Source organism: Corylus avellana, chromosome 5 (assembly GCF_965113065.1).
Source record: "Corylus avellana chromosome 5, dhCorAvel1.hap1.2, whole genome shotgun sequence".
NCBI lineage: Eukaryota > Viridiplantae > Streptophyta > Magnoliopsida > Fagales > Betulaceae > Corylus > Corylus avellana.
In genome coordinates, this window is record NC_142494.1 from 27576696 (window position 1) to 27604393 (window position 27698).

Below are 27698 nucleotides of genomic sequence, written 5' to 3' on the forward strand. Positions count from 1 at the left end.
AAAAATAAAAAAATCTCAAACTATGTTATAGAAGTTTGTAATTTGTGGGAGTTTAATGGCGAACGTTTATGAATAAATTATTCTTAATTATTTCTTGAAAATCTCATGATGGGAAAGGATAATGAGATGATCTTATTGAATTTATTTATTTTTTACATATCCGTTTAAGGAGAAAAGAGAAGAATGATTCAATCTAGTGATTTTTGCTTTATGAGGTGTGATTGAGCTACAAGCCCTTAAGAACTATTGACATTAAGCATGAGCAATTGATCATATCATTTATTTCAAACCAAAATATCTTCAACTATCAACCATCTACATTAAAATCAATAAAGAGTAATGTTATATGCAACACATCCCACCGTCATCCATTAAGTCTAAATAGCATTGTTAATTCACCTTTAACTTAATTTTAATTAAAAAAATCAAAGGTAAACTGACAAACCTATGTCAGCATGGTAAAATAACGATGAAATGTGAGTATGCTATATAGACTTTCTCATCAATAATATGCATAATTTAGGATGAGTAATGCTATTTAGAGTGTATTTGACCTTGCAATTTCATAGGGAAAAAATGTAATTTTAAACCAAATCGCAGAAAATAGACAGTTATATTATTATTATACAACTGAGATGATGTGACAATTAGAATTGGTTTTTAAATTAATAAGGGTCACAAAAAAAATCAACTTTTAAATGATTTGGGAATACAAAATAGTTAAAGGAGGAGAAAATTTGGTCTGTAGGACTGTGCTTGCTGCTTACACAGAAATTGGGCGTCCACGTGAGATACAAAATTTGGTCTCGTTACCGTTCGTGACATTGCAAGTTAGGAAAAGGGTCACTGTTTAAAATAAAAAGATCTCAAAAGCTGTCCATTTCCATGGCCACAAGAAGATTGGAAGAAGGCAAAGAATGGAGTCATTGACCACAGATTTAGAAGACTTTGAATACTCCGAAACGGCCTCGTTCGTGGGAACTTGTTTGATCTCTTCTTCTGACTTTTAATATTAATATTAGAGCCTTCTCGGGCTTCTTCTTCTTCTTCTTCTTCTTCTTCCTTTGCTTGGATTTCTAAACCAGAAGCTACTGAAAAAGAGGATGACCCTGATCAGTTTCTGAGCCAAGTAAGACGACCCATCAAGGTTTTATTTTGTTTTTTTATTTTTTGATTGTTTCTTTTGGTTTCTGACTGATTTGGAGCTGAGCAAGATGAATATTTTAGTTGATTTTAGAGATTTGTGGGTTTTTTTTGTCCTGCTGAATACTAGCTTTTAGAGATTGTGTGTGTGTGTGGGGGACATCACTGTGATTCTTCTTGCTTTTCCTAGTGTTGTGCTTCAGCCTTGGTATCAAGGTATTGGACTGAATTTTATTCTATTTTTGGATAGACCCAGATGGGTATATTTGTTGATGATTTTCATTGCTAGAAACTGGAATTCCCATTTCAAATACATATCCTTTTTTTTTTTAGTGTTTCTCTTTTGTATTTAGTTTTCAGTTCCAGAATGCTTTGACTTGTTTGTTATACTAAGCCAATTCAATCTGCTGTTCTTTTATTCTTTGGTAATTCTGGTTGCAGAATATCCGAGTGAGAATTTGATGAAATCTTTATGTCCGCGAGGCAATTCAAGTTGTTCAGTGGGCTATTAATTCCTCATAGCGAGCCGAATTGACGTATTGATTTGTCTGGGGAAGGCCCAAGTGAAGAAATTCTAATTGTGTCTTAGATCTTTGAAGATGGCCGGGGTACAAGATCAATTAGAGATCAAGTTTAGGTTGACTGATGGATCAGATATTGGCCCCAAAAGCTTTCCCGTTGCAGCAAGTGTTGCAACCTTGAAGGAAAGTATTCTTGCTCAGTGGCCCAAAGGTTGGTTATCTTGTTTCTTTCTTCTTTTTGTTTGATTTCATTCCATAGTTATCACCGTTGGCAAGCTTTCAGCGTTTCATAGTTCTTTATTGGGAAACATATTGTGGCAACTATGAAAATTGTGGTTATGCTTTTGAGTGGGATCTGAATATCTATTGTTATAATGGTTAAGAAGCTTTGCTTTGTTTTGTGTTCCATCTGTCCGAGTTCCAGGATTGGAATGTAGGAAGGTATTCAATTCTTCCATAGTGCATCAAATTGCCTTTTAATTCACAGACCATCTTTTGGAGTCGAGCTATAACATACAATTTCACAATCACCGCAGTCGCAACAGACTGCTGAAGGTAGTGTCCCTATGCAATATCCTACCATCGATTCTATGTTGTGTCCTCTCAAGGCTACTACTTAGACTTACTGGAGAGCACATTATGGACTTGTTCCGACTCCCGAGTGCTCTGGTTGACACACGATGGATACTTTCATTTACATGAAACATCTGTCCTACGGGTGTTAAAAGTGTATAGTGTAAAGTGGTATAAATATGTTATATTTAATCCCATGTACTTACTATCATTGCATTGAAGGTGGCAATTATTGGAAATTTAAGTATTCGGTTTCTGAGAAACTTTAACTGCATGCACGGTAGGGAACTTGAAGGTGGCATAATGATATGAACCAACTAGCCTCATACATAGGAAGAGAATTCTTGTTAGTTATACTTTTAGATGTTCCGCCTGACATGCTCTTTCTCTATAACTTTTAGTGATTTTGTTGCGTTTTCTTGATTTAGTGCCTTCCTCAAAAAGATTAAGCTTTATGACATAGAAATAAGAACCAATGGGAGCAGCTAGTTGTTTTTTCGTATTTAAGTTAAGTTGGTCTGAAATGCACTGGCAGTTCCTGGAAAATGCAGGGTTTATGCCAGCTGCCCACTGTAGCTGTTAATTACACATTGGGTAATGATCAAGAAGATGCAGATTTCCTGTTGACAGGCCTTATTTTGATGGCAATAAAAAGACAAATCATACTTGGGTAATGGTCACTAAGTTTTCACTGGAAATTTCATTTGATAAATGAGATAATGAGAACATCAATTTTAAGCATGGTCCAAGAGCACTTGATAGCATGAGTTAGTAACACTAAAATTGACAGTCTTTAGGTCTCAGATTCCATTATCTTTTATGTCTGCTCTTTCTTGGTTATTATGTGTAACATAACCTCTTCTTTTGAACTTTGTTCTTATATGAGCTGGAAATTCCTTGCTATCTAATGTTGTCCAAGATATTTAAACATGATATTCTGATTTTTTTAGAGAAGGAGAATGGTCCAAGGACAGTGAAAGACGTCAAGTTAATAAGTGCAGGAAAAATATTGGAGAACAACAGAACACTGGGGGAGTGCCGGAGCCCATTGTGTGACATCCCTGGCGGAGTTACGACTATGCATGTTGTTGTTCAACAGCCTTCTTCGGAGAAAGGTAAAGAGTTCCTGAGACATTCCAAAAATAATTTCAGATTCTTACAATGGCAGACATATTATTCCTTTGCCTCTTAGGTTGCTTTGTTGGAGATAGAAACATATTCTTCTGTTTTGGTTTTTTTCTTTTTGGTTATCACTTTAACCGCTCCATTCTACTGATTCCATATTTTAATATGATCATAAATATTTATGGTTATATCAGTCAATGCACTTCAATTACTGCGACTTCTTAAACAAAGGCCAATTATGTATATCCATCTACCCAACTGCTCTGGCCCTTTCCCCAACTTCAAGAGTTTATTCTGTTTTAGTACTTCTACCTGTTTGATAAAATGTGTATCTTCCTCTAATTGAACAGAAAAGAAAGGAGCAAACAAACCAGAGCAGAGCAAGTGCATGTGTGTTATATTATGATTTGCAGTTTGAATGGTGGAGGTTATATTATTATTAGGTGGGTATGGATAATTCTTTCTTCTTCTTTTTTTCTTTTTCTTTTTTGGTTGGTAGGATTATACTATTACTAATATCATTCAGGCTCTTAAGTGTTTCCCCCTTTTTTTGGGTGTGTGTTTCCCATTTCAACTACAGGTAAAGATTGTTGGAGGTGGTAAGATAATGAGAGTTGGTGGCTTGCTGATTGATGCGGAATTATGCACATTTATCATGAGTCATGTTTCTTTGCAGGTTAATGATTTCCTCATATGGCTTTTGCCTTTCCATGCATTTGGTATATTTTGTTCATTGTGAAATATATGGGTTATGTTATAATGAAATCACATCTCCATGGCATATTTAGTTACCTTACGCATTTTGCTCAGAATATTACATTTTAAGTTTGTTTCACCTCATTAACAGTTTCAAACTATGACTTGGTATTGTAACTTGATGTTTGAGGCCATTCATCAAAGAAAGAAAAAAAAAATCATCAAAATTTCATGTTTGAGCCCATATTTTGCCCTAATGAAAAGAGATAGAGCTTTTGACTGACTTGATACAGGATGATCATCATTGTGTACTTCACCCAAATAACAAAAAGAAGCATTTTCCTTACATTGTTTGGGTGTATTCTCCCAGCTGTCTTCCTCCAAAAATTCTCTTCTGTGATTCTGTAAAGGATCTCCTTGATCCTCTGTTTGGCTTCATTCGAATGTTGAAAAAATAAAAATAAAAATTACTAAAAGGTCGTTTGGATGTCAGAAGGAAAAACTGATCTTTCACATAAGAATTGATATTAGTTTATCATCTTTTAAATGTGAGATGCTCTTTCTTAATTTATTTTCTCTGAATTCTGAAGGATGACCTCATCCTCAAATAAACCAAGTGGTTGTTTTGTTTGAAGATCAAAAGGCATATCCTTAAAATAAATTTTAAATCCCACAAAATTCTAGCTAGACTTTGGACCATGTAAGAAATTTTTAAAGGGATGAAGAGGCAGATCTGAGAAATCTAGGCTCTTTGTCTGCCTGCCCAATGCAAAATTTTGTGATCAGCCACGTGGTATGCAATGAGCAGTTCTAGGAATTCTAGGTGTTGAATTTTCTCAGAGATTGTTGGAGGATAAAAGGAGGGGATAAAGTTTTCTCATGTGTAATTCTTCTTTCTCATTTTATTAAACTAACATGCGTTACAAATGCCCGTGATTTTCGTATGCACGTAAGAATTATATGTTCGGTTAAAATGTACGTGAGAATTACATGTAATTTTGGACACATGTAAGTTTAATAAACTGGGTTAAAAGAACTTACGGAAAAACTTTATCCAAGGAAGGGTGCCTGGTATAAAATTTTTAATTCCACAAATTTCTAACAATTACAAATTTTAGAAAGGGATGCTTGGAGCAGATCTGAAAACTCTATATTCTGTCTTCCCAAAGCAAAATTCTGAGGCAGCTGTAAAGCTAACATAATGAGCAATGCTAGGAATTTTAAGGTCAAATTTTCTTTGAGCTTCCACTTTTATGCATAGGCAGATACACTTTGCCCCTTAGAATTGCCTGCAAATGATTTATTATGAAAGTTTTTCGTCATAAAAAAAAAAAAAATAATAATAATAATAATTTTATATCGATCCAAAGTAAAATAGAGAATAACCATTTTATGAGTAAGATTTTATTTCGCATATATAACGGGGTACATAATACCACGTTATTTACAAATATTTTTAAAATGGAGATATCTGTTCATCACAATTATATTCCTACAACAATCAACCAGATTGCTTTATTAGAATTTAAATCTTGGACTTTTCTGCAATATCTTCTCCACTTGGATCATAACCCTTTTCAATCAAATTTGAAAAATTCCCTTGAAATGATCAAAATAATGATAAAAGTGTTTAAAGTAAAAGGTCATCATGCCACGTAATAACCAAAAGAATAAAAATATTCATGACAAGAAAATAAGTAGGTATCAAGTTGCAATCAAGCAAAAGTGTTGAGCTAAATAAAAAATAATCGAAAGGAGTATAGTCATTAAGAAAACCACGTTAACTTATACATTCGCTATTTACACGGTGTTAAAAATTACAAAAGAAGACCCATTAATAGGTAATTGTGATAGTCAATGATATCAATTATAATGAAATAGAGAAATGGTAAATCTCCAATTATTTTATAACTGTTGATACGTGATAATACGTGGTGGGAATGTACAAATGGTTTTGTTTAGTAGATAGTGTCAAAAGTTGTAAAATAATTATATGTGTAGCATTACTCAATGAAATATCTAATGCAAGATCTTGTGAATTGTAGTACAAAAACATGAACGGCTAGTACTATAAATTATTTCATTTGCCTTCGCTCAGTCACTCGACCAAAGTCCCTACAATTCTTAAGATCCATATAGTTATGAATGGTCTAAATCTTTCCACGTAAGCCTTTAAAGAAAAAAAAAATGTTGGGGTGCTCCGGACTCTTCGGAGTGATCGACCACCATTTGGAAGTGAGGGTGTGGTTACATGCATCATTCTTCAAGCACCTTTTGAACTATCAAGATGGTCACCAAAGCCATCCGAGATAGTTGGAACGATCCACTTGCACGTATTGAATTCAAGATTACTTAATAAATTATATGGGAGTTGCCTCGGATCACTAAATCACGTACACTTGCAATATATATATATATATATATTTTTGACATAAATTACCCAAATTTAATTGAATTTTAAACTATGGGTATTAAAATACACGAAAAATTCATGGGACTATACAAATTTGCGTAGAAATAGAGTATAGGAGGTCCTGCAGAGTCAAGAGCGTAGGTGGGGGCCCCAATAAAAGAGATCCTTTCTCTGTCATATCCAAACTCCCCTACGTGGCAGATCCTACGAACCCTGCGCATCCCAACAAAGCTCGCGATGTTTCACGAACACTCGCGCTGGGTTTTACAGTTCTCACTTCTGAAACCTGCGAGAGCACTCTCGATTCTGGAACATTTGTCACATTCCCACGCAAAGCTTCCACCTTTTTTTTCTTTAAATCCCCTCCAGGTCCTTCGCCACTGACATTTCTTTCATCCGGTTAATTCCCTAAGCTCCATCCGCCAGCGCTCCTGCTATGGCATCCTCAACGACGTCGTTCTCCGGGGTGAGTCTCGGTCTTTCGCGGTCGGTTCGGACCGATTGTTGCAATAGGAATGCTCTGTTCGCTCAGCCACCGCGGATGAGCTTCTTTCCTGCCAAACCCAGATCGCTAAAGGCCTTGAAACAGCTGCAACTGAGCAGAAACGGTGTGTTTCCAAAGGGGTTTCAGAGATTCGGTCGGCCTTCGCGGCAGCTTGTTATTCGCTGTGATGCTTCAAGTGGAAGGGTAAGCCTTGTTTATTTTCATTTAGCTAAACAAAAAAAAGAGAGAGATTTTGGATTGAATTTTTGTTATTATTTGCAGCAATAGCATTGAGATAATGTTCGTTTTAGTTTGTTAATTGAGTCACTTTCTTTCACTGATCAATGCTAACGTTTATTGGGGTAATTGGGCCACCTCCTTTTAATGGTTTTTTTCTTTGTTGTACAGGTATGATTTGTTGTATACATGTTTTAATTTTAAGTCATTGCTAGGAATAATTCTGGCTCTGACTGTATCTTAAAGGCTATGTTGGAAATTTTCTCGATTGCTTTGTTTATGCTATTTGCATATATATATATATATATATATATATATATATATATATATTGGTCACAAGAATGCTAAATCGAGTTTAGTTGAAGCATGGGTAAGTGATGTATTTGCTGTAATTTGATTAATGTTTGGTTTTGATATAATGATAGATAACCCAACAAGAGTTTACGGATTTGGCATGGCAAGGGATTGTTTCATCGCCAGAAGTTGCGAAAGAGAACAAGCATCAAATAGTGGAGACAGAGCATTTGATGAAGGCCCTGTTAGAACAGAAGAACGGGCTTGCTCGACGGATTTTCTCCAAGGTTGGGGTTGACAATACCCGCCTTCTAGAGGCCACTGATAAGTTCATCCAACGCCAACCAAAGGTAATTCCTAAAATATCACAGTTTTGCATCTCTTGATATACTTTGGCGTCTGGCTGTGACTCTAACTAATGAATTCGGTGAACTTATGCTTTGACATTCATGTTGATTGGCTATAAATTCTGTTACTAGTTTTGGGACTTCTGTTGGTGAAAGCGTTTCCATCTTGGAAATGGGTGTACTTGCTCACTTTTGATTATCAAACTTTAGTAGTAGATGCATTTCATGTGCACACTGTTTGAAGACTCAGATATTGTTTGGACACCAAAAGGCTTATATTTTCCAAATTCATATTGACCACAGCCCTCATATGAATAAGTACAGACATGATTTACAAAAGATTCAGCACATGCTAGCATGATAGTGTCCATTGGATCTTTTTATTGTCCATGGTCTTTATGCTGAGAAGGTAATAGGCTTATTTCTGTCTCTGTTCAATTGCAATAGGTTCTTGGTGAATCAGCCGGTTCAATGTTAGGACGTGATTTGGAAGCCTTGGTTCAGCGAGCCAGGGAATACAAGAAGGAGTATGGGGACTCATTTGTTTCTGTTGAGCATTTGGTTCTTGGTTTCGTACAAGATCAACGATTTGGGAAGCAATTATTTAGAGATTTTCAAATATCACTGCAAACTTTAAAATCTGCAATAGAAGCTATAAGGGGACACCAATCAGTTATCGACCAAGGTTAAATAATGTTCTTCTTTCTTTCTTTCCTTTTATTTTATTTAAAATTTTCATTTAGAAACGTGTATGCGTGCATGTGTTTTTGTGTGTGCATGCATGCAAGGGATTCAAGGCGAAGCTGGGAAAACAAAAAAAGAACTTTAAAAACTCTTTTGCATTTTTCTATAATTTTTATACTGCAGTGTGTGTGTGTGTTTTTGCTAGTGTGTGCGTGCACGCAAGTGATTGAATTCGAAGCTAGGAAAACCATAGTAGAACTAAAAAAGCCTTTTTGCATACCACGCATAGTTACATTGATTATTGTGCATGATGCAATTTGTCTGCCTTTTTGTGGGCTCTTCAACATTTTGGTGGATTTTGTTATGTCCAGCCGTCCAGGCTAGTAGGCCGTGAATTGAGTTGGAACCACTAGATGATTCAAAATATTTTCTTGTTGTTTGCTGAAAAAGTTTAGTTTGTCTGCATTTATATTATATTGTAATGTTTTCATCTGTTTTTTGTTTATTTTTTAATTTTGTGTTTGGGGAAAAAGAAAGTCATTGTTTGACTTGTCGTGGTGGAAGAAGGATCTTTTCCATGTTTGATTCTTGTCTAATATCTTTATGTATCGAACCTTCAGAGTGTATTCGGTGCTTTGATAATCTTTTTATTTCATGTACTTAACATAGCTATGCCAAAAAAAAAAAAATTGTGCTTAATGCCTAAGCGAGGTACACATTGAATTTACTACAGATCCTGAGGGGAAGTATGAAGCACTGGAAAAATATGGAAAAGATTTGACAGCCATGGCAAAAGCAGGAAAGCTTGACCCAGTGATAGGAAGAGATGATGAAATACGCAGGTGCATCCAGATTCTTTCCAGGAGAACAAAGAACAATCCTGTCCTAATTGGAGAGCCTGGTGTGGGGAAAACAGCAATTTCTGAAGGGTAAGCCCTTAGTCAAAGCTAGAGCCTTGTCTCTATTTAGGAGTTTTTATAGGAAACTGGATTGAATTATTTGTCTTGTCCAAAGGCTTGCCTTTGGGCACTTATCCTCGCCATTACTTTGTGTTTGTGCGTGTTAATCTTAATGTACCTTCTTCAACAGGCTTGCTCAAAGAATTGTTCAAGGTGACGTACCTCAGGCTCTAATGAATCGTAAGGTGTGTGCTATATCCATTGGCACAAATGTGCTAATCTGTGCATATGATTGGTGAAGTCTGGATATTGATCTGACCTACTGTCTCTCGTTACAGCTAATATCACTTGACATGGGTTCCCTCATTGCTGGGGCAAAATATCGGGGAGAATTTGAGGATAGGCTGAAGGCTGTACTCAAGGAAGTTACAGAATCAGATGGCCAAATTGTACTCTTCATTGATGAGATTCATACAGTCGTTGGTGCAGGTGATATGCTTAGTAAATTATTTTCAAATGTCTGATTTTTAAATACGGAAAAAGCTGTCCAATGCAGCTTTCATAATCTTTGTTATTTCTATTTCAAGAAGCATTTTTCTTTCTATTGGTCCCCAATAAAGTTATACTAACTTACAAGAACTTACCCCTTCTATGCCGTTTGTGATTAATTCTACATAGAAATTTTCATTCTCCACATTGAATTTGACAGTAGATTGTCGTAGTTCCTAGTATGTGGACATGAAACATAGTGAAGAATGAAAATGCTGATTTTGACCCAAATCTCTGATTTTGCTTTCAGGTGCCACAAATGGTGCAATGGATGCAGGCAATCTGTTGAAGCCTATGCTTGGTCGAGGAGAGTTGCGTTGTATCGGTGCAACAACCCTGAATGAATATCGCAAGTATATTGAGAAAGACCCAGCATTGGAGCGTCGTTTTCAGCAAGTTTATGTTGATCAACCTACGGTTGAAGATACCATTTCTATACTACGGGGACTACGTGAAAGATATGAGCTACATCATGGAGTCCGCATTTCTGACAGTGCACTTGTGGAAGCTGCAATTCTTTCGGACCGTTACATCAGTGGCCGATTTTTACCCGATAAAGGTAATAATAAATCACACAACACAACATTTGAAAGGTTCATGTTATGTTGAAAACCTAGTGTGTTAGTTAGATTTCCGTATACTTAGCACTTGGAAATGGCAGACGTATGTCACACGTCCATGGAAGTTGTTTTTGATTTAGTTTTCTTCAATTAACAGCTGGGGTGTAAGGTTCTGAAAAGTTTTGTAGCCCATTTAGCTTAAGAAATGCTGGTTTTTCCTATTGTTAAGATCTATGTGTAGTTGAGAGCTAATATACTTTCAAATTGCAGCTATTGACCTAGTTGATGAAGCAGCTGCCAAACTGAAAATGGAAATTACTTCAAAACCAACTGTCCTTGATGAGATCAACCGTTCGGTGTTGAAGCTGGAGATGGAGAGGCTTTCTCTTAAAAATGATACAGATAAAGCTTCCAAAGATAGGTTGTATCGGATTGAAGCTGAGTTGTCTATCCTCAAGGAGAAGCAAGCCCAGCTGACTGAACAGTGGGAGCATGAAAAGTCTGTCATGACCCGCATTCAGTCAATCAAAGAAGAGGTATGTTTGTAATGTACTTGTTTTTAATGTCAATAGTTTCTTCTTATAATATATGTTTGTTGTGTCAAAGGTGAAACAAAGTTTGTAAGTGGATGTAAGCTTCCTAATTTCTTAGTTAAATCAATTGATTTCCAAAATAGACTGCGGAAATTGGTTATAAATAATGAAGTATAAGGATTTCTATTTGACTAACTTTTCTGTTCATTTATACAGATTGACAGAGTAAATCTTGAGATCCAGCAGGCTGAACGTGAGTATGATCTTAATCGTGCTGCTGAACTGAAGTATGGGAGCCTCAACTCTTTGCAGCGACAACTTGGAGGTGCAGAAAAAGAGTTGGTCGAATATATGAAATCTGGAAAGTCCATGTTGAGAGAGGAAGTTACTGGAAGTGATATTGCTGAAATTGTTAGTAAATGGACGGGTATCCCTGTTTCCAAGCTCCAACAATCAGAAAGGGAGAAGCTATTACATTTGGAGGAAGAGCTGCATAAACGCGTTGTGGGCCAAGATCCTGCCGTGAAAGCAGTAGCTGAGGCTATTCAGCGATCTCGAGCTGGTCTCTCAGATCCACGCCGCCCAATTGCTAGTTTCATGTTCATGGGTCCCACCGGTGTTGGAAAGACAGAACTAGCCAAGGCACTTGCTTCATACTTGTTCAACACAGAAGAAGCTCTTGTTAGAATTGATATGAGTGAATACATGGAAAAGCATGCAGTTTCAAGATTAATTGGGGCCCCACCTGGTTATGTGGGATATGAGGAAGGTGGACAGCTGACAGAGACAGTTCGCAGGAGGCCATATGCAGTCATTCTCTTTGACGAGATAGAGAAGGCCCATTCTGATGTTTTCAATGTGTTCCTTCAGATTTTAGATGATGGGAGAGTAACTGATTCCCAGGGTCGCACTGTGAGTTTTACAAACACTGTCATAATTATGACATCAAATGTGGGTTCACAGTATATACTCAACACAGATGATGATGTCTCACCAAAGGAATTAGGATACGAAACCATTAAGCAGCGGGTATTGGATGCTGCAAGATCAATCTTTCGTCCTGAGTTTATGAACCGGGTTGACGAGTACATAGTTTTCCAACCTCTGGACCGCGATCAGATAAACACCATCGTCAAGTTACAGGTAACTTTCTCTAGAATGATGCTTCCTTGGCTTAACAATTATTTTCTTCTGCAAGCAGTTCCTTGAATTATAATTTATTATGGGAATGGTTTTTGTTTTTTCAATTGTCAACTTTGCTCGCACATCCAAGGTAATAGAATTTCTGAACTCTGCCACCCCATGCTTATGGGGGTGGAGCCGTGGATGCCATCAGGCTAAAGGCATTGGGAATGAGGATTGTATCATCTTTTTGATGTCTATACTGAATTGTGAGCATACACTTTCCTATTCCCAGTGCAGTGTCAGAGATCCAAGGAGTCAGGGATCCTTCAAATATTTTGGGCTAGTTTAGGTTTCATTTAATGGATCTTAGTCAGCTGATTAATGGGATCAAGACTAATAAATGGTTCCACTCAGTGAATAGGATGTGCATGTTTGTTTGTGCATTGGGGTCTTGGCACGATATTTGTTGGACCTTCATACAATCATTTATACAAGCATGCCAAACCAAGATCTTGGTCTCTTTGAACTGACTTTGAGGAAACTTGTTTTAGATCGTGTTTGGGATTGTGTTTGAGAAATAAAGTTTTGAAGTCAAAAAGAGCTTTTGGGCAAAAACTTCATTTTTAAGTTTTTGCTAAAAGTGCATTTTGACAATTGTTAGGCTTTTTGGACCCTTTACCAAATGGATACTTTTTTTATTTTTAAATAGACTTTTTGAGTGTTAAAAGTACTTTTAGGCCTCTCAAATGCAATTTCAAATGGGCCCTTTCTGCGACATGTGCATATTGTAGTTCTTTGTTTTGGGAACAACTTCAAAAGCTTACTTTGTGCATGCATGTATTTTGCAGTTGGGACGAGTACAAAAGAGGCTTGCAGACCGGAAGATAAAAATTCAGGTGACCGAAGCAGCTGTTCAGCTACTTGGAGATCTTGGGTATGACCCAAACTATGGTGCTAGGCCAGTCAAGCGAGTGATTCAACAGAATGTTGAAAATGAACTCGCAAAGGGCATCTTAAGAGGAGAGTTTAAGGATGAAGAGACGGTGTTAATAGACACTGAAGTCACAGCATTTTCTAATGGCCAGCTCCCCCAACAAAAGCTGGTTTTCAAGAGGCTTGAATCTGGAATAGAAGCTCCAGCTGCAGAGGATAAAGGAGTCTTCTCACCAACTCTTTGAACTTGTATTTAGTTTCATTATGCCTAAATTTTGACAAAAAAGATTATATGCTAATATCAATGAGTTTCTCTTCTTGTATATCACATGTTTTCTTGTAGAAATTACAAGCTTCGAGTTAGTCAATGGTTAATATATCTTGTATCTAAATTGTGATGCACTATAAATCCGAAACCAATCTTGGTGTGATGGGGGCATATGATATGGCATTCTTTTTCTTTGTAGAAAAATCTTTTTGCATGCCAGATGTATGCTTGTAGCTTGATTGTAAAATGCATGCCATAGATATGATTGTTAAGACCATCAATCCATGGAGTTATCAACTTTTTGTATCTATTTGTATGTCTTCTTAGTCATGTTCCAGAATCCTGATACGGTAATGAAAAGTTGAAAATATAAACTTGTGGTTATGGGCTTATAGTGAACTTGCATGGCATGCTGCACGGCCAGCTTAATCGAGACGACAAACTTAGGTCGGGGTTTTTTTATATTCAAATATTTAATTATATAATTTTCATTTTCAATCATTCTTCTTGCTTTTTGCCTTAGAATTTTTTTCCCAAATTTCCCACTCATGGCCCAATAACTTCCCACTTAACGCTTCCTTTCTGTTCTGTAACCTCCTATATCTGCTGTCTTCTCTCGCTCTCTCTCTCTGGCTATCAACTTCAGCTTTGTAGTTATACTCCATGCCATATTGCCATGCTATTAAACTACTTTTGGTTGCGAAGAAAAATATTTGAGGTGTTAAAGAGGTTTTGCTCGAACCCTCTTATAAAAAACTAATGTCACATTTCACCTTATTTCGACGTAAAATGTTCCGATTTTCTTGAAAATATATATATTTTTTTGACATTTGGCTTGTGCAAACAATGAGCAATGTAAAAAATGGCAGGCAACTTCTAATAGAGGTTCAACGGTGGTTCGACGATTTGAAAAAGAGAAGGTTAAACTCCAAAATAGCTTACAGTTTTTTTTTTTTTTTTTTTTTTTTTTTAAATTCGTTTTACGGAAATTAAATAAGCTTTTTTAGTCGAAATAAAATTTTTTTTGGTTTGACTATTATTTTTTATTGCACTAAACATTGGAAAATACGAAAAATATTAGAAAAAACAAAAAATCATTCTACGCCAAAACAATGGAGCTTTTAAGTGTTATATGAGTGAAAAAATTATGTAATAAATTTGATAGGTAAATTTAATTAATTACTGGTTAATTTAAGAAGTACTACTTAATTTCTAAGGAGCTCCAAATAATTTACTCAATTAACTACTCAAACCACCCTTAAATTTGTGGGATCCACATGTGAGTTCACAAATTCAATGGTAGATTTACAAAAGAGATGTTGAAAAATGGTTGAGAAAATATTGTATAACATGTCTCAATAAAAATAATAGTACCCATAAAAAAATCTAGTTTCTCGACATTTCCATTTCTGGCTAGTGGCTACGTACCATACAAGTAAGTCTATGGTGATTTCGTAATGAAAATCAGTAATTAATTATGTCTTTTTATAAGCTTCATTGATCTAAAGACTGACTTTCATTGTCACATCATAATTATATACGAGTCATAAGAGAGTACTAAATAGCATTATTATGTGAGAAATATTTTTTTTTTTATTAATGCTATTAAAAAAAGGGTTAAGTACCTAATTCTCCCTAGGATTTCAGCACTTTATTTTTTGCCATCTAGGTTTCATTTCGATCATAGAAGGTACATGTGGTTTTGATAAAAGACAGAAATGGTACCTCCATTAAAATTTCATTTAAAACTTAATGGAACACTACGTCAGCACCAATCAAATGTCACAACGTGTCATGTAATTATTTTTCATTAAAAAAAAAAAAAAAATCGTAGCCACCCCTTGGCCATTTGGGGGTGGCTTTGGCCATGGGGGTGGCCAGGTGGAGCAAGGGGGTGGCCGTAACCACCCCCAAAACCCACTGGTTTCTTGACGGCTAGGCTTTGCAGATTTAAGGAATATGGTTTGAATAATGTTTCAGTCATGATCGGTATTTGGCTAGCTTTTTCCGCATGTGTTGAGTAACTTGAGTGGGGATGGTGAATTGGGTGGTGAAATTGATGCCTTGTTTGATGATTTGAAAAGGGTTTTTGTAGATTTTGATTTGGCAAGTTGTGGGAAACTCCTCCAAGAATGGAAAGTTGGGTAGTTGACAAAATTGTTTAGGGAGATGAAGCTTGAGGCGATTGTACGTTTGGTTTTGCCACAAAGAGGCAAAGTAATTTGACAAAGCAATAAAAGAAGCAAAGCAATCAGAAATTAAGAGAAAAATAAAAAGATGAACCATCACGTTTTGCTCATCCAACCGAGTTTTGAAGGTTTCCATTTTTTTCACTTAAAGAAATTTGGATTTTTTTTTTTTTTTTTAATTCTTCATTTGTGATGTATATTTTGGTAGTTGTTAGTGTCAATTTGATTAGGAAAATTACTCTTTTCAAATTTGTCAGTTTTGAACTTGGTTTAAAATACCATGTTTCACACTTTCACTCAAATACCACTTCCCCTCTTTTTCACATATAGAAATTTGGATTTTTATTTATTATTATTTTTTTTTTGTAATGTATATTTCGGTAGTTGTTGGTGCCAATTTGATTAAGAAAATTACTCTTTTCAAATTCGTCAGTTTTGGACTTGGTTTAAAATATCATGTTTCACACTTTTACTCAAACACCACTTCTCCTTTTTTCACGTATAGAAATTTGGATTTTTTCTTTTTTTTTTAATAAAAAAAAATTCCTATTCTTCATTTGTGATATATATTTTGGTAGTTGTTAGTGTCAATTTGATTAGGAAAATTACTCTTTTCAAATTTGTCAGTTTTGAACTTGGTTTAAAACACCATGTTTCACACTTTCACTCAAATACCACTTTCCCTCTTTTTCACATATAGAAATTTGGATTTTTATTTATTTTTTATTTTTTGTAATGTATATTTCAGTAGTTGTTGGTGCCAATTTGATTAAGAAAATTACTCTTTTCAAATTCGTCAGTTTTGGACTTGGTTTAAAACACCATGTTTCACTTTCACTCAAACAACACTCCCCTCTTTTTCACGTATAGAAATTTGGATTTTTTTTTTAATTTTTTTTTTGTTTTGTTTTGTTTTTTCTATTCGTCATTTATGATGTATATTTAGTTGTTGGTGCTAATTTGATTAAGAAAATCACTCTTTTCAAATTCGAAAACTGACACATTCATTCCCTTCCCAAAACTCGTACATATATGATAGGAGAATTTTTAGTAGGAGGGCACAAAATTGCGACATGTGGCGTTTTAAAATGCTGTCAAGTGTCATTTTAAGTTAAAAACAATCAAAAGTTGCCATGTTTCACACTTTCACTCAAACACTGCTTCCCCTTCCATTAAACGTGATAGACTAACCGTCTTTACATTTTAAAACAACACATATGACAACGAAGAAAAGAAAATTATCATCGTCAACAAGGTTCTCTTCTCTTTCTTTTTCTTTTTCTTTTTGTGCTTCTTGAGAAAAAAAAATGTTCGTTTAATTTGCACAATTTTTTTTTCTCTCCAAACGTTTTTCATTTTGTTTCTAGATCGTCCTCCTGTTCAAAATATTTTAAAAATCAGAGTTAATTACGTTTGCACAATTGTTGTTCTCTCCAAATTTTTTTCTCCTCCTGCTCAAAATATTTCAAAAATCAAATTTAATTACGTTAGTACATTTTTTTGTTCTCTCCAAGTGTTTTTCAGTTTGTTTTGATTTCAATATTTTGTTTCACTTTCACTCAAACATGGCTGCTCGTTCCATTGAACGTGATAAACTAACCGTCTTTACACTTTAAAACATTACAGACTACAACTAACAAACAGAAAATCATCTTTGTCAATTCTTCTCTTTCATTTTCTTTCTATGCTTCTTGAGAGAAAAAAAAAATGTTCCATTTAATTTGTACAATTTTTTTCTCTCGAAACTTTTTTCAGTTTGTTTCTAGATCGTCTTCCTGTTCAAAATATTTCAAAAATCAAATTTAATTACGTTTGTATAATTTTTGTTCTCTCCAAATGTTTTTCTCCTCCTGTTCAAAATATTTCAAAAATTAGATTTAATTACGTTTGTAAAATTTTTGTTATCTCCAAATGTTTTTTAGTTTGTTTTGATTTCAATATTTTGTTTCTAGAGATCGTCCTCCTGTTCAAACTCTTTCAAAATTTAGATTTGATTCTGTTTGTACAATTTTTTTTTTTTTTGTTTCACTTCAAACGTTTTTCAGTTTGTTTTGATTTCAATATTTTTTCAAATGTTTTTTTTTTTTTTTTTTTTAAATGTAACTCTTGTTGACAGTATAATATGCGTGAACAGGTTTTGTAAACCAATAATGACGAAACCAAGGCCGGCACCAGCCAAGCCAGCTACTCCTGAGGCACCACCAACGTCCCCACCTCCTGAGGCCGGTGAGCAGCAACCTCAGGGTCGTGATGCCAATGCCAATTCAATGCCCATTCTAGCTCAGCACACACACACAAACACGCATATATATTGTTTACTCTAACATGGCATACTCTTGCATTATCATAAATGGCAGTACAACATGCTTCCTTTATGTAGCGTGAATGATATAAGCCTAGATGACTCCAGTAACTAGTGTTAGTATTATGATGGACAAAGACATCACAGTAAGTCGTAATGAAGAGTGACTTGGTCCCACTCGCATGAGCCCACTTTTTCTGATTTCCTAGAGCTTTGTAATTCCTTTTCCCAGGTTCTTTTGTATATTCCATGTGTATATGAGTTGCGTCCCTTTGCTCGTTTGTCAATATACTTATTACTTATAAAAAAAAAGCTTCAAATTGTAGTTGCTGCTTTGATAATCTTTTTATTTCATGTACTCAACATAGTTATGGAAAAAAAAAAAAAAATTGTGCTTAATGCTTAAGCACAATTTGACAGCCATTGAATTTATTACAGATCCTGAGGGGAAGTATGAAGCACTGGAAAAATATGGAAAAGATTTGACAGCCATGGCAAACGCAGGGAAGCTTGACCCAGTGATAGGAAGAGATGATGAAATACACAGGTGCATACAGATTCTTTCCAGGAGAACAAAGAACAATCCTGTCCTAATTGGAGAGCCTGGAGTAGGGAAAACAGCGATTTCTGAAGGGTAAGCCCTTAATCGTAGCTAGAGCCTTGTCTCTATTTAGGAGTTTTTATAGGGACCTGGATTGAATTATTTGTCTTGTTCGAAGGCTTGCCTTTGGGCACTTATCCTCGCAATTCCTTTGTGTTTGTGAATGTTAATCTTAATGTACCTTCTTCAACAGGCTTGCTCAAAGAATTGTTCAAGGTGACGTACCTCAGGCTCTAATGATTCGTAAGGTGTGTGCTATATCCATTGGCACAAATGTGCTAATCTGTTCATATGATTGGTGAAGTCTGGATATTGATCTGACCTACTTTCTCTCGTTACAGCTAATATCACTTGACATGGGTTCCCTCATTGCTGGGGCAAAATATCGGGGAGAATTTGAGGATAGGCTGAAGGCTGTACTCAAGGAAGTTACAGAATCAGATGGCCAAATTATACTCTTCATTGATGAGATTCATACAGTTGTTGGTCCAGGTGATATGCTTAGTAAGTTATTTTCAAATGTCTGATTTTTAAATACAGAGTAAGCTAGCCAATGCAGCTTTCATAATCTTTGTTATTTCTATTTCAAGAAGCATTTTTCTTTCTATTGGTCCCCAATAAAGTTGAACTAACTTACTAGAACTTACCCCTTCTATGCCGTTTGTGATTAATTCTACATAGAAATTTTCATTCTCCACATTGAATTTGACAGTAGATTGTCGTAGTTCCTAGTATGTGGACATGAAACATAGTGAAGAATGAAAATGCTGATTTTGACCCAAATCTCTGATTTCGCTTTCAGGTGCCACAAATGGTGCAGTGGATGCAGGCAATCTGTTGAAGCCTATGCTTGGTCAAGGAGAGTTGCGTTGTATCGGTGCAACAACCCCGAATGAATATCTCAAGTATATTGAGAAAGACCCAGCATTGGAGCGTCTTTTTCAGCAAGTTTATGTTGATCAACCTACGGTTGAAGATACCATTTCTATACTACGGGGACTAAGTGAAAGATATGAGCTACATCATGGAGTCCGCATTTCTGACAGTGCACTTGTGGAAGCTGCAATTCTTTCGGACCGTTACATCAGTGGCCGATTTTTACCCGATAAAGGTAATAATAAATTACACAACACAACATTTGAAAGGTTCATGTTATGTTGAAAAACTAGTGTGTTAGATTTCCGTATACCTACAACTTGGAAATGGCAGACGTATGTCCCACGTCCGCGGAAGTTGTTTTTGATTTAGTTTTCTTGAATTAACAGCTGGGGTGTAAGGTTCTGAAGAGTTTTGTAGCCCATTTAGCTTAAGAAATGCTGGTTTTTCCTATTAATGTTAAGATCTGTGTGTAGTTGAGAGCTAATATACTTTCAAATTGCAGCTATTGACCTAGTTGATGAAGCAGCTGCCAAACTGAAATTGGAAATTACTTCAAAACCGACTGTCCTTGATGAGATCAACCGTTCAGTGTTGAAGCTGGAGATGGAGAGGCTTTCTCTTAAAAATGATGCAGATAAAGCTTCTAAAGATAGGTTGTATCGGATTGAAGCTGAGTTGTCTATCCTCAAGGAGAAGCAAGCCCAGCTGACAGAACAGTGGGAGCATGAAAAGTCTGTCATGACCCGCATTCAGTCAATCAAAGAAGAGGTATGTTTGTAATGTACTTGTTATTCATGTCAATAGTTTCTTTCTTATAATATATGTTTGTTGTGTCAAAGGTGAAACAAAGTTTGTAAGTGGATGTAAGCTTCCTAATTTCTTAGTTAAATCAATTGATTTCCAAAATAGATGTCGGAAATTGGTTATAAATAATGAAGTATAAGGATTCCTATTTGACTAACTTTTCTGTTCATTTATACAGATTGACAGAGTAAATCTTGAGATCCAGCAGGCTGAACGTGAGTATGATCTTAATCGTGCTGCTGAACTGAAGTATGGGAGCCTCAACTCTTTGCAGCGACAACTTGAAAGTGCAGAAAAGGAGTTTGTCGAATATATGAAATCTGGAAAGTCCATGCTGAGAGAGGAAGTTACTGGAAGTGATATTGCTGAAATTGTTAGTAAATGGACGGGTACCCCTGTTTCCAAGCTCCAACAATCAGAAAGGGAGAAGCTATTACATTTGGAGGAAGAGCTGCATAAACGCATTGTGGGCCAAGATCCTGCAGTGAAAGCGGTAGCTGAGGCTATTCAGCGATCTCGAGCTGGTCTCTCAGATCCACGCCACCCAATTGCTAGTTTCATGTTCATGGGTCCCACTGGGGTTGGAAGGACGGAACTAGCCAAGGCACTTGCTTCATACTTGTTCAACACAGAAGAAGCTCTAGTTAGAATTGATATGAGTGAATACATGGAAAAGGATGCGGTTTCAAGATTAATTGGGGCCCCACCTGGTTATATGGGATATGAGGAAGGTGGACAGCTGACAGAGACAGTTCGCAGGAGGCCATATGCAGTCATTCTCTTTGACGAGATAGAGAAGGCCCACGCTGATGTTTTCAATGTGTTCCTTCAGATTTTAGATGATGGGAGAGTAACTGATTCCCAGGGTCGCACTGTGAGTTTTACAAACACTGTCATAATTATGACATCAAATGTGGGTTCACAGTATATACTCAACACAGATGATGGTATCTTACCAAAGGAATTAGGATACGAAACCATTAAGCAGCGGGTATTGGATGCTGCAAGATCAATCTTTTGTCCTGAGTTTATGAACCGGGTTGACGAGTACCTAGTTTTCCAACCTCTGGACCGCGATCAGATAAACACCATCGTCAAGTTACAGGTAACTTTCTCTAGAATGATGCTTCATCGGCTTAACAATTCTTTTCTTCTGCAAGCAGTTCCTTGAATTATAATTTATTATGGGGATGGTTTTTGTTTTTTCAAGTGTCAAGTTTGCTCATCCATCCAAGGTAATAGAATTTCTGACCTCTGGCACCCCATACTTGTTGGGGCCTGGGGTGGACACGTAAATGTAAGAAATCTAATGTGAGTAGATTTTTGTTGTTGTTTTGAAATTTTTCTTAAACCTAAGGAAGAAAATGGCATATAGGCATCTACTGCTAATGCTGTAATAATAAATGGTTCCACTTAGTGAATAGGATGTGCATGTTTGTATGTGCATTGGGGTCTTGTCACAGACTCACAATATTTGTTGGACCTTCATACAATCATTTATACAAGCATGCCAAACCAAGATCTTGGTCTCTTTGAACTGACTTTGAGGAAACTTGTTTTAATGTTGTCAACTTCAAAAGCTTACATCATGCATGCATGTATTTTGCAGTTGGAACGAGTACAAAAGAGGCTTGCAGACCGGAAGATAAAAATTCAGGTGACCGAAGCAGCTGTTCTGCTACTTGGAAATCTTGGGTATGACCCAAACTATGGTGCTTGGCCAGTCAAGCGAGTGATTCAACAGAATGTTGAAAATGAACTCGCAAAGGGAATCTTAAGAGGAGAGTTTAAGGATGAAGACAGAGTGTTAATAGACACTCCAGAGACAGCATTTTTTAATGGCCAGCTCCGCCAACAAAAGCTGGTTTTCAAGAGGCTTGAATCTGGAACAGAAGCTCCAGCTGCAGAGGATAAAGGAGTCTTCTCACCAACTCTTTGAACTTGTATTTAGTTTCATTATGCCTAAATTTTGACAAAAAGATTATATGCTAATATTAATGAGTTTCTTTTCTTGTATATTACATGTTTTCTTATAGAAATTACAAGCTTCGAGTTAGTCAATGGTTAATATATCTTGTATTTAAATTGTGATGCACTATAAAAATCCGAAACCAATCTTGGTGTTAAAGGGAGCATATGATATGGCATTCTTTTTCTTTGTAGAAAAATCTTTTTGCATGCCAAATGTATGCTTGTAGCTTGATTGTAAAATGCATGCCATAGATATATATGATTGTTAAGACCATCAATCCATGGATTTATCAACTTTTTGTATCTATTTGTATGTCTTCTTAGTCATCTTCCAGAATCCTGATACGGTAATGAAAAGTTGAAAAGATTAACTTGTGGTTATGGGATTATAGTGAACTTGCATGGCATGCTGCACGGCCAGCTTAATTGATTTTGAGGCTTAAAACGACAAACTTATGTCGGGATTTTTTTATATTTAAATATTTAATTAAATAATTTTCATTTTCAATCATTCTTATTGCTTTTTGCCTTGAATTTTTTTTTCCAAACTTCTCACTCATGACCCAATAACTTCCCACTTAACGCTTCCTTCCTGTTCTGTTGCTAAGATTGTATCATTCACCGCTTTGACCAACTGTTCCAGGAAATTCGGTTGTAACCTCCTAGATGTGCTGTCTTCTCCCGCTCTCTCTCTGTGGCTATCAACTTCAGCTTTGTAGTTACATGTTTCTTGGACTCGTCCATGTATTTGAGAGAAAAAGAAGAAAAAAGAAAAGAAAAAAAGAACAGTAGATAGTTAACTCACTTGACGGAGCAAAGAATCTGTGAAAAATACTAGAAGACCACGTGAAGGACACATGGCAATCAATTGACTGGGTTGGAGGATATTATGGTAACCGGCTAAATGTCTAATTTACGCTGAGTATTATTAGCAGTCTCATTAAATTTTACATACTAAAATAATTAAATGTACAGCTTTCTTTATTTTAAGTATCAACTTTTTTTTAAAACACTTCATTAGTCTCACTATTTTAATTATAAACTTTCACTATTTCACTTAAGGAGACTTTAAAGCGGCGGCGCCTATAAAAATGGATAGAGTTTTTCTTTAAATGAGGTTGGAAGAACTTCTTTCAACCCCGTCTATAAAAAAAAATATGTATCTATTTTTTTAATAATATATAAAATGTACATTAATTTTTAATATTATTTATTCTAATTTTATCCTGCTATTAAAAAATATGGGCATATCATATCTTTACATAACACATGTTTTACTTTGTCGGTTTTCATAGGCACATCAAACGCCGCCGCTTTAAGGTCTCCTTTCATGGTCAATCCACCCCCAAGATACCACAGGTCTGGAATGGTGTAATTAGTGACAACCATCGGCGAGAAAGAGACATTTTCTGGGGAATCTAATTGATGGGTACTGAGAAAAACCGACTAATATTTTATTTGTTATCTGCTTTCTTCTCAAACATATTTTGTTGTTTTTTTCTTATTGAATTTTTGTTCGAGAACCTGTAGCAGAGGAAGGAGGAGAAGTAGAATCGAGGACTGGGAAGGTGAAGAAGGTGATGGAAGGAGTGGCATCAATAGCACTGTTGCCATGTGGCTCCATCTCTGGCCACTTCATCCAGCTTCCCTATTCCATTTGCTATGGCCTTCATGGCACTGGTATTACTTTCTGAATGTATAAATACGAAATGTGTTTGTGTCTTTTTCCCCACTGTTACAGGATTATGCTTGAATCTACTGTTAATTTGTGGGCTGAGAATTCAGTTAATCGATCATTCGTATGTTTCTTGTAGAGCTTGTAACTGGGTTTATGTTGAAAAAACATATGGACTTTTATTTTACTTCTGTGGTTCTATTCTACCATATGGTTGGATTGGTTGGAGGACGACTATTTGGTCATTTTGGGGTTCTGGGACACTAGGGAAAGTAAGAGAATTTGAGCAGCCCAGAAAGTAAAAGTTTAAACCACCTTGGTGTGAAAGGGGGTATATGGTATTCTTTTTCTTCTTGAAAAATTTTGTTGCATGTTAAATATATGCGTAGATTGCCTTTTACTCCTGTTTCTATTATATAGATGGAGGTTGGCCTACTTTTTAATAATATTAAATGGAAAATGCAGGCCATAGATATGATTGTCAACGCTATCCATGAATTTTAACTCTGAGATCATGCTTGGATATTTTTGTAGTTACGTTTTAGTCATGTTCCTGAATCCGATATGGTAATGAACCGTTGAAAAGATTAACTTGTGCTTATGGGCACTCAAGGTGAATGGGATAATCGAGTGGTGCATCAATAAGATGAATGCTCACCAGAAACTCAAATTATTTCCTTGTTAGATATCTTTCTTTGTTCTTTTTTCTCTGAGTAAAATCCTGATAGACTTGTTGGCATACATATATCTCATGCCAAAATCAGGCCTACACTTAATTGATGTGTATACAGAGACTTTAAACTAAACATGTTCACAATAGTGATAGAAACTTTAGGGAATTGGATTGAATTTAATTTCTTACACCATTGTATTTGTTTCCTTGGCAAGTGACATCCTTATGTATTTAGCCTTTAAGAATTTTTCAGCCGTAGATGATGGAAATTATCGTGTAGGTGATCAAAAGAAATAGTCATCCCATTAGAGGATTCTTGGTTCACTTGGTCCAATGTCTATCAAGGCTTATGTCAGAAATTTTCTGTACATGTTCTGATTGTTGTGCCATGATAATTATTCTGTGTTTTTTGGATTTTGGATTTTTTTTATTTTTACATGTTTAAAGAGTTGGAATGTGAAAGAGAGTGCAGTAGGGGTGAGGATTACCGCTTGATCAAGCTCACAATTACAGACTTCAATGTAGGTGCTGTTTGCTTCTTAACCTTTTTTCTTCTTTATCTAGACATAAATATCAGCCCACTATACAAAATATATTTATTTTTTTTGTTTTTTGTTTTTGGTAAAGTACAAGTTAGGGATGATAATAAATTACCTCCATTTCTTTTGAAAATCGTCACAAAATCTCCATGTAATTTGGAATAAAAATGAAATTATCATTTTTTTAAGTCCTAGTTGATGGATTCTCCAACATGACGTGCATGTATTGTGTGAAACACAAAAGTTTAGCCTCTTTTGACCCTTAGAATGGACGGAAATAGGACTGTTTAATTTCCAAATCCAAGACCAAAGCTCCTTTGCTTTCTCTGCTGTGAAACTTTAAGCTCAATTGAGAGCTAAATTTGGTGTTTCAAGCAACATATATTTATCCCATGAGAGAGTAATGATTTGATTTTACTGCAAACCGCTGAGAGGTTTATTGACAGTTTCGAAAAGACAGGGAGGTTATTTGTAATTATCCCTAATCTCAAGGATGTAATTTGTATTTACTCTTTTATTTTTCTCAATTCCTCTAGTAGTTTCTAATATATTGCAGAGAAAGAAAGAACAAGCTCTCGTTGTGGAGTGTAGAGGCCATGATGCTGCCCGCTTCCACAGCATTGAGCACGCTCATGGGTAAGCTATCTTGAATGATTTTTCTGGTTCTCAAGCAGGCTACATTCTAATATTGATATTTTGCATTATTTTTTCAATGTATTAATGTCTAAATCCGTAAAAAAAGAAGAAGTTATTTTAGCTCTGTTTTCATTTGGGTTTTTTCCTTTTTAATCAGCTTTTGTGCAACGTATTTCTCTAAAGTAGGTGGAATTGGAGCTATTTTGTGTGAAAGATTGCAGTTATCTGTCGAAAATGGTTAAACTATATAAAGCTTAATGCACCCTGAGAATTGTTCATATGATGATTTCTGTCTAAATAGTTTAAATTTCTTTTCATAAAGTATTATATATATTTAAGTCTGAAACCATTTAAAATTCTGCCTCCAACTTATCCAAAAAAAAAAAAAAATTATAGTTCTATCCTTAATAATAAATCCCAAGTTCTCATCTCTTGTCATTGACATCTCTTACTTAGTTAAAATTTATCATAATTGCATGCGAATAACTAATCCCTTTCCATGCTCATGTTTATGTGGAGGCAGGTGGGAGAATGATGTTGTGGGTATGGTTGAGCAAAGGGATGGGAACAACAAAATTTTGGTTTCTTTTGCATGTGAGACACTGAAAGCTGAGAAAGCAGCAGAAGATCATATCAGGCAATTTATGCCTAAATTAGCTGGGCTAAATGCTGTTGGTATGTGATGCAGTCTTTTTTCCCCTCTCTCTCTCTCTCTCTCTCTCTTTTATAACTTATATGGAAAAGATTCTGTTATCTAAGCACTGGTCTAGGCTCTCCTACCTGCTTGGTTTCTTGACACAACAATTTAAATATTGTTAACTGTGTTGGTGTTGTCCACTCTTCAGCCATTTGTTCAGTGCACGACTAGCATGTGTGAGACTCTTAAGTAATGGGAACTTCTAGCCACTATGCTTTTGACCATTTTGGAACATAAAGATAGATTAGATGAATATAATTGCACAAGGGATGTTTTGAAGAGAATATATGGAGAAATTAACTTCTTATAGCTACGAGGACGATTTTAGCCCGTATATTTTAAGCATATCCAATGCTTGCCAGATTTCAATTGTCATCCTTTAAAAAGTGAACTGAATTGTTTCTCAGACTAAAATAAATTCCTCCCTTGTATTTTATTTTATCCCATGTTAGCAAATAGACAATACCCCTTTCTAAGAGTGGCTATTCTAAAGATGCAACTCAGTTGAGATTGTCGTCTTAAAATTACTCATTTTGATTTTTCCAAAGGAGGCAGGCATCCTATGTTGATTACTTTGATAATTAAATTCCCTGAAGCTAGTCACATGAAACTTGATTTAGGATATTGTTTGGATGCAACCTCTAAGATTTTACTATGCAGCTCACTGCATTATTTTTCTAGGATCAGAATTGCAATTCTTGCATTTGCAGTAGTAGCATGTCACCTTAGTTTCAGAATGCTCAATTCTCCATCTCTTACCTTGATTAAAACAAATTTTATTGAGTATCCTTTCTCCTATACGTAGCGAGTCAGCAACCACGCCATATCTCGAGCTTGAGCTTTTCCTTTAGTTTCACAGGACCACTACAGTATACTTCTAATAGCAGTAGTCTAAAGCTTCTGTTCATTATGTACAGCTCTTTTATACTCTGATTTTATGTCACAATTCTATATTCTGCAGTTAACATCGGCCAGATGAGCATTACCGGTTTGGACTTTGAAGCGGAAGAATCAGAGCTTAGGCTGGATCAGGATGTATGATCCTATGAATATACTTTTTTATCCTTGTTTATACTCATTGTGATCTTTGTTCGTATTACTTGTTTTTCAGTTTTGGTCAATTTTGATGCTTTTAGTTTCCCTATACAAACTTATCTCTTGGCTTGGAAACATAATCCTTCTTAAGTGAAAACGCAAAGCTGAATCCTCTGCATCATACTAATGTACGCACAAGCCTCAACTCTCATGGGGTTCGCCAATCGCCACGATTGAAAATTCCTAGATAAAATTAAGATATGGAAGAAGTAGCACTCTTGGTTTTCCAAATCACATAAGAAAAAAATTCTAA

At 35.8% G+C, this 27698-nt stretch overlaps 4 protein-coding genes across 6 annotated transcripts; all 4 read left to right on the forward strand.

Moving 5' to 3' along the window:
• The first annotated feature begins 723 nt into the window (after nt 1-723).
• Nucleotides 724-4206, forward strand: MUB1 (membrane-anchored ubiquitin-fold protein 1 precursor). 2 transcript variants are annotated; one of them, XM_059594696.2, is made up of 5 exons: nt 724-1147; nt 1585-1875; nt 3188-3352; nt 3713-3805; nt 3943-4206. In XM_059594696.2, the coding sequence occupies exons 2-4, from the start codon at nt 1743-1745 to the stop codon at nt 3766-3768; spliced, it is 354 nt and encodes a 117-aa protein (XP_059450679.1). In that variant the 5' UTR covers nt 724-1147; nt 1585-1742; the 3' UTR covers nt 3769-3805; nt 3943-4206. The 2 variants fall into 2 exon arrangements, with proteins under 2 accessions (XP_059450679.1, XP_059450678.1); XM_059594695.2 differs by having other exon boundaries at nt 724-1129.
• Nucleotides 4207-6699: 2493 nt separating this feature from the next.
• LOC132180795 (chaperone protein ClpB3, chloroplastic) lies at nt 6700-13547 on the forward strand. Its single transcript, XM_059593750.2, has 10 exons — nt 6700-7159; nt 7618-7836; nt 8281-8518; nt 9251-9446; nt 9607-9661; nt 9755-9905; nt 10216-10524; nt 10796-11061; nt 11275-12201; nt 13032-13547. Exons 1-10 carry the CDS (start codon nt 6908-6910, stop codon nt 13359-13361), a joined length of 2943 nt encoding a protein of 980 aa, XP_059449733.2. The 5' UTR covers nt 6700-6907; the 3' UTR covers nt 13362-13547.
• A 4165-nt stretch (nt 13548-17712) lies between these two features.
• On the forward strand, nt 17713-22278 carry LOC132182158 (chaperone protein ClpB3, chloroplastic). Its single transcript, XM_088516532.1, has 8 exons — nt 17713-17799; nt 18314-18509; nt 18670-18724; nt 18818-18968; nt 19279-19587; nt 19858-20123; nt 20338-21264; nt 21769-22278. The coding sequence occupies exons 1-8, from the start codon at nt 17724-17726 to the stop codon at nt 22096-22098; spliced, it is 2310 nt and encodes a 769-aa protein (XP_088372658.1). The 5' UTR covers nt 17713-17723; the 3' UTR covers nt 22099-22278.
• Nucleotides 22279-23417: 1139 nt separating this feature from the next.
• LOC132181172 (uncharacterized) lies at nt 23418-27463 on the forward strand. 2 transcript variants are annotated; one of them, XM_059594265.2, is made up of 6 exons: nt 23418-23559; nt 23661-23810; nt 24926-24999; nt 25574-25653; nt 26177-26328; nt 27312-27463. In XM_059594265.2, exons 1-6 carry the CDS (start codon nt 23556-23558, stop codon nt 27389-27391), a joined length of 540 nt encoding a protein of 179 aa, XP_059450248.2. In that variant the 5' UTR covers nt 23418-23555; the 3' UTR covers nt 27392-27463. The 2 variants fall into 2 exon arrangements, with proteins under 2 accessions (XP_059450248.2, XP_059450249.2); XM_059594266.2 differs by having other exon boundaries at nt 23664-23810.
• The last annotated feature ends 235 nt before the right edge of the window (nt 27464-27698 follow it).

Coding starts and splice junctions, on each gene's coding strand:
- LOC132182158 (XM_088516532.1), top strand. CDS start 17,724: ATGACGAAACCAAGGCCGGCACCAGCCAAGCCAGCTACTCCTGAGGCA. Junction 18,725..18,817: donor AGGCTCTAATGATTCGTAAG/GTGTGTGCTATA, acceptor CTCTCGTTACAG/CTAATATCACTTGACATGGG. Junction 20,124..20,337: donor TTCAGTCAATCAAAGAAGAG/GTATGTTTGTAA, acceptor TCATTTATACAG/ATTGACAGAGTAAATCTTGA.
- MUB1 (XM_059594696.2), top strand. CDS start 1,743: ATGGCCGGGGTACAAGATCAATTAGAGATCAAGTTTAGGTTGACTGAT. Junction 1,876..3,187: donor TCTTGCTCAGTGGCCCAAAG/GTTGGTTATCTT, acceptor TGATTTTTTTAG/AGAAGGAGAATGGTCCAAGG. Junction 3,353..3,712: donor ACAGCCTTCTTCGGAGAAAG/GTAAAGAGTTCC, acceptor CTAATTGAACAG/AAAAGAAAGGAGCAAACAAA.
- LOC132180795 (XM_059593750.2), top strand. CDS start 6,908: ATGGCATCCTCAACGACGTCGTTCTCCGGGGTGAGTCTCGGTCTTTCG. Junction 7,837..8,280: donor TCATCCAACGCCAACCAAAG/GTAATTCCTAAA, acceptor CAATTGCAATAG/GTTCTTGGTGAATCAGCCGG. Junction 11,062..11,274: donor TTCAGTCAATCAAAGAAGAG/GTATGTTTGTAA, acceptor TCATTTATACAG/ATTGACAGAGTAAATCTTGA.
- LOC132181172 (XM_059594265.2), top strand. Junction 25,654..26,176: donor AGCATTGAGCACGCTCATGG/GTAAGCTATCTT, acceptor ATGTGGAGGCAG/GTGGGAGAATGATGTTGTGG. Junction 26,329..27,311: donor AGCTGGGCTAAATGCTGTTG/GTATGTGATGCA, acceptor TATATTCTGCAG/TTAACATCGGCCAGATGAGC.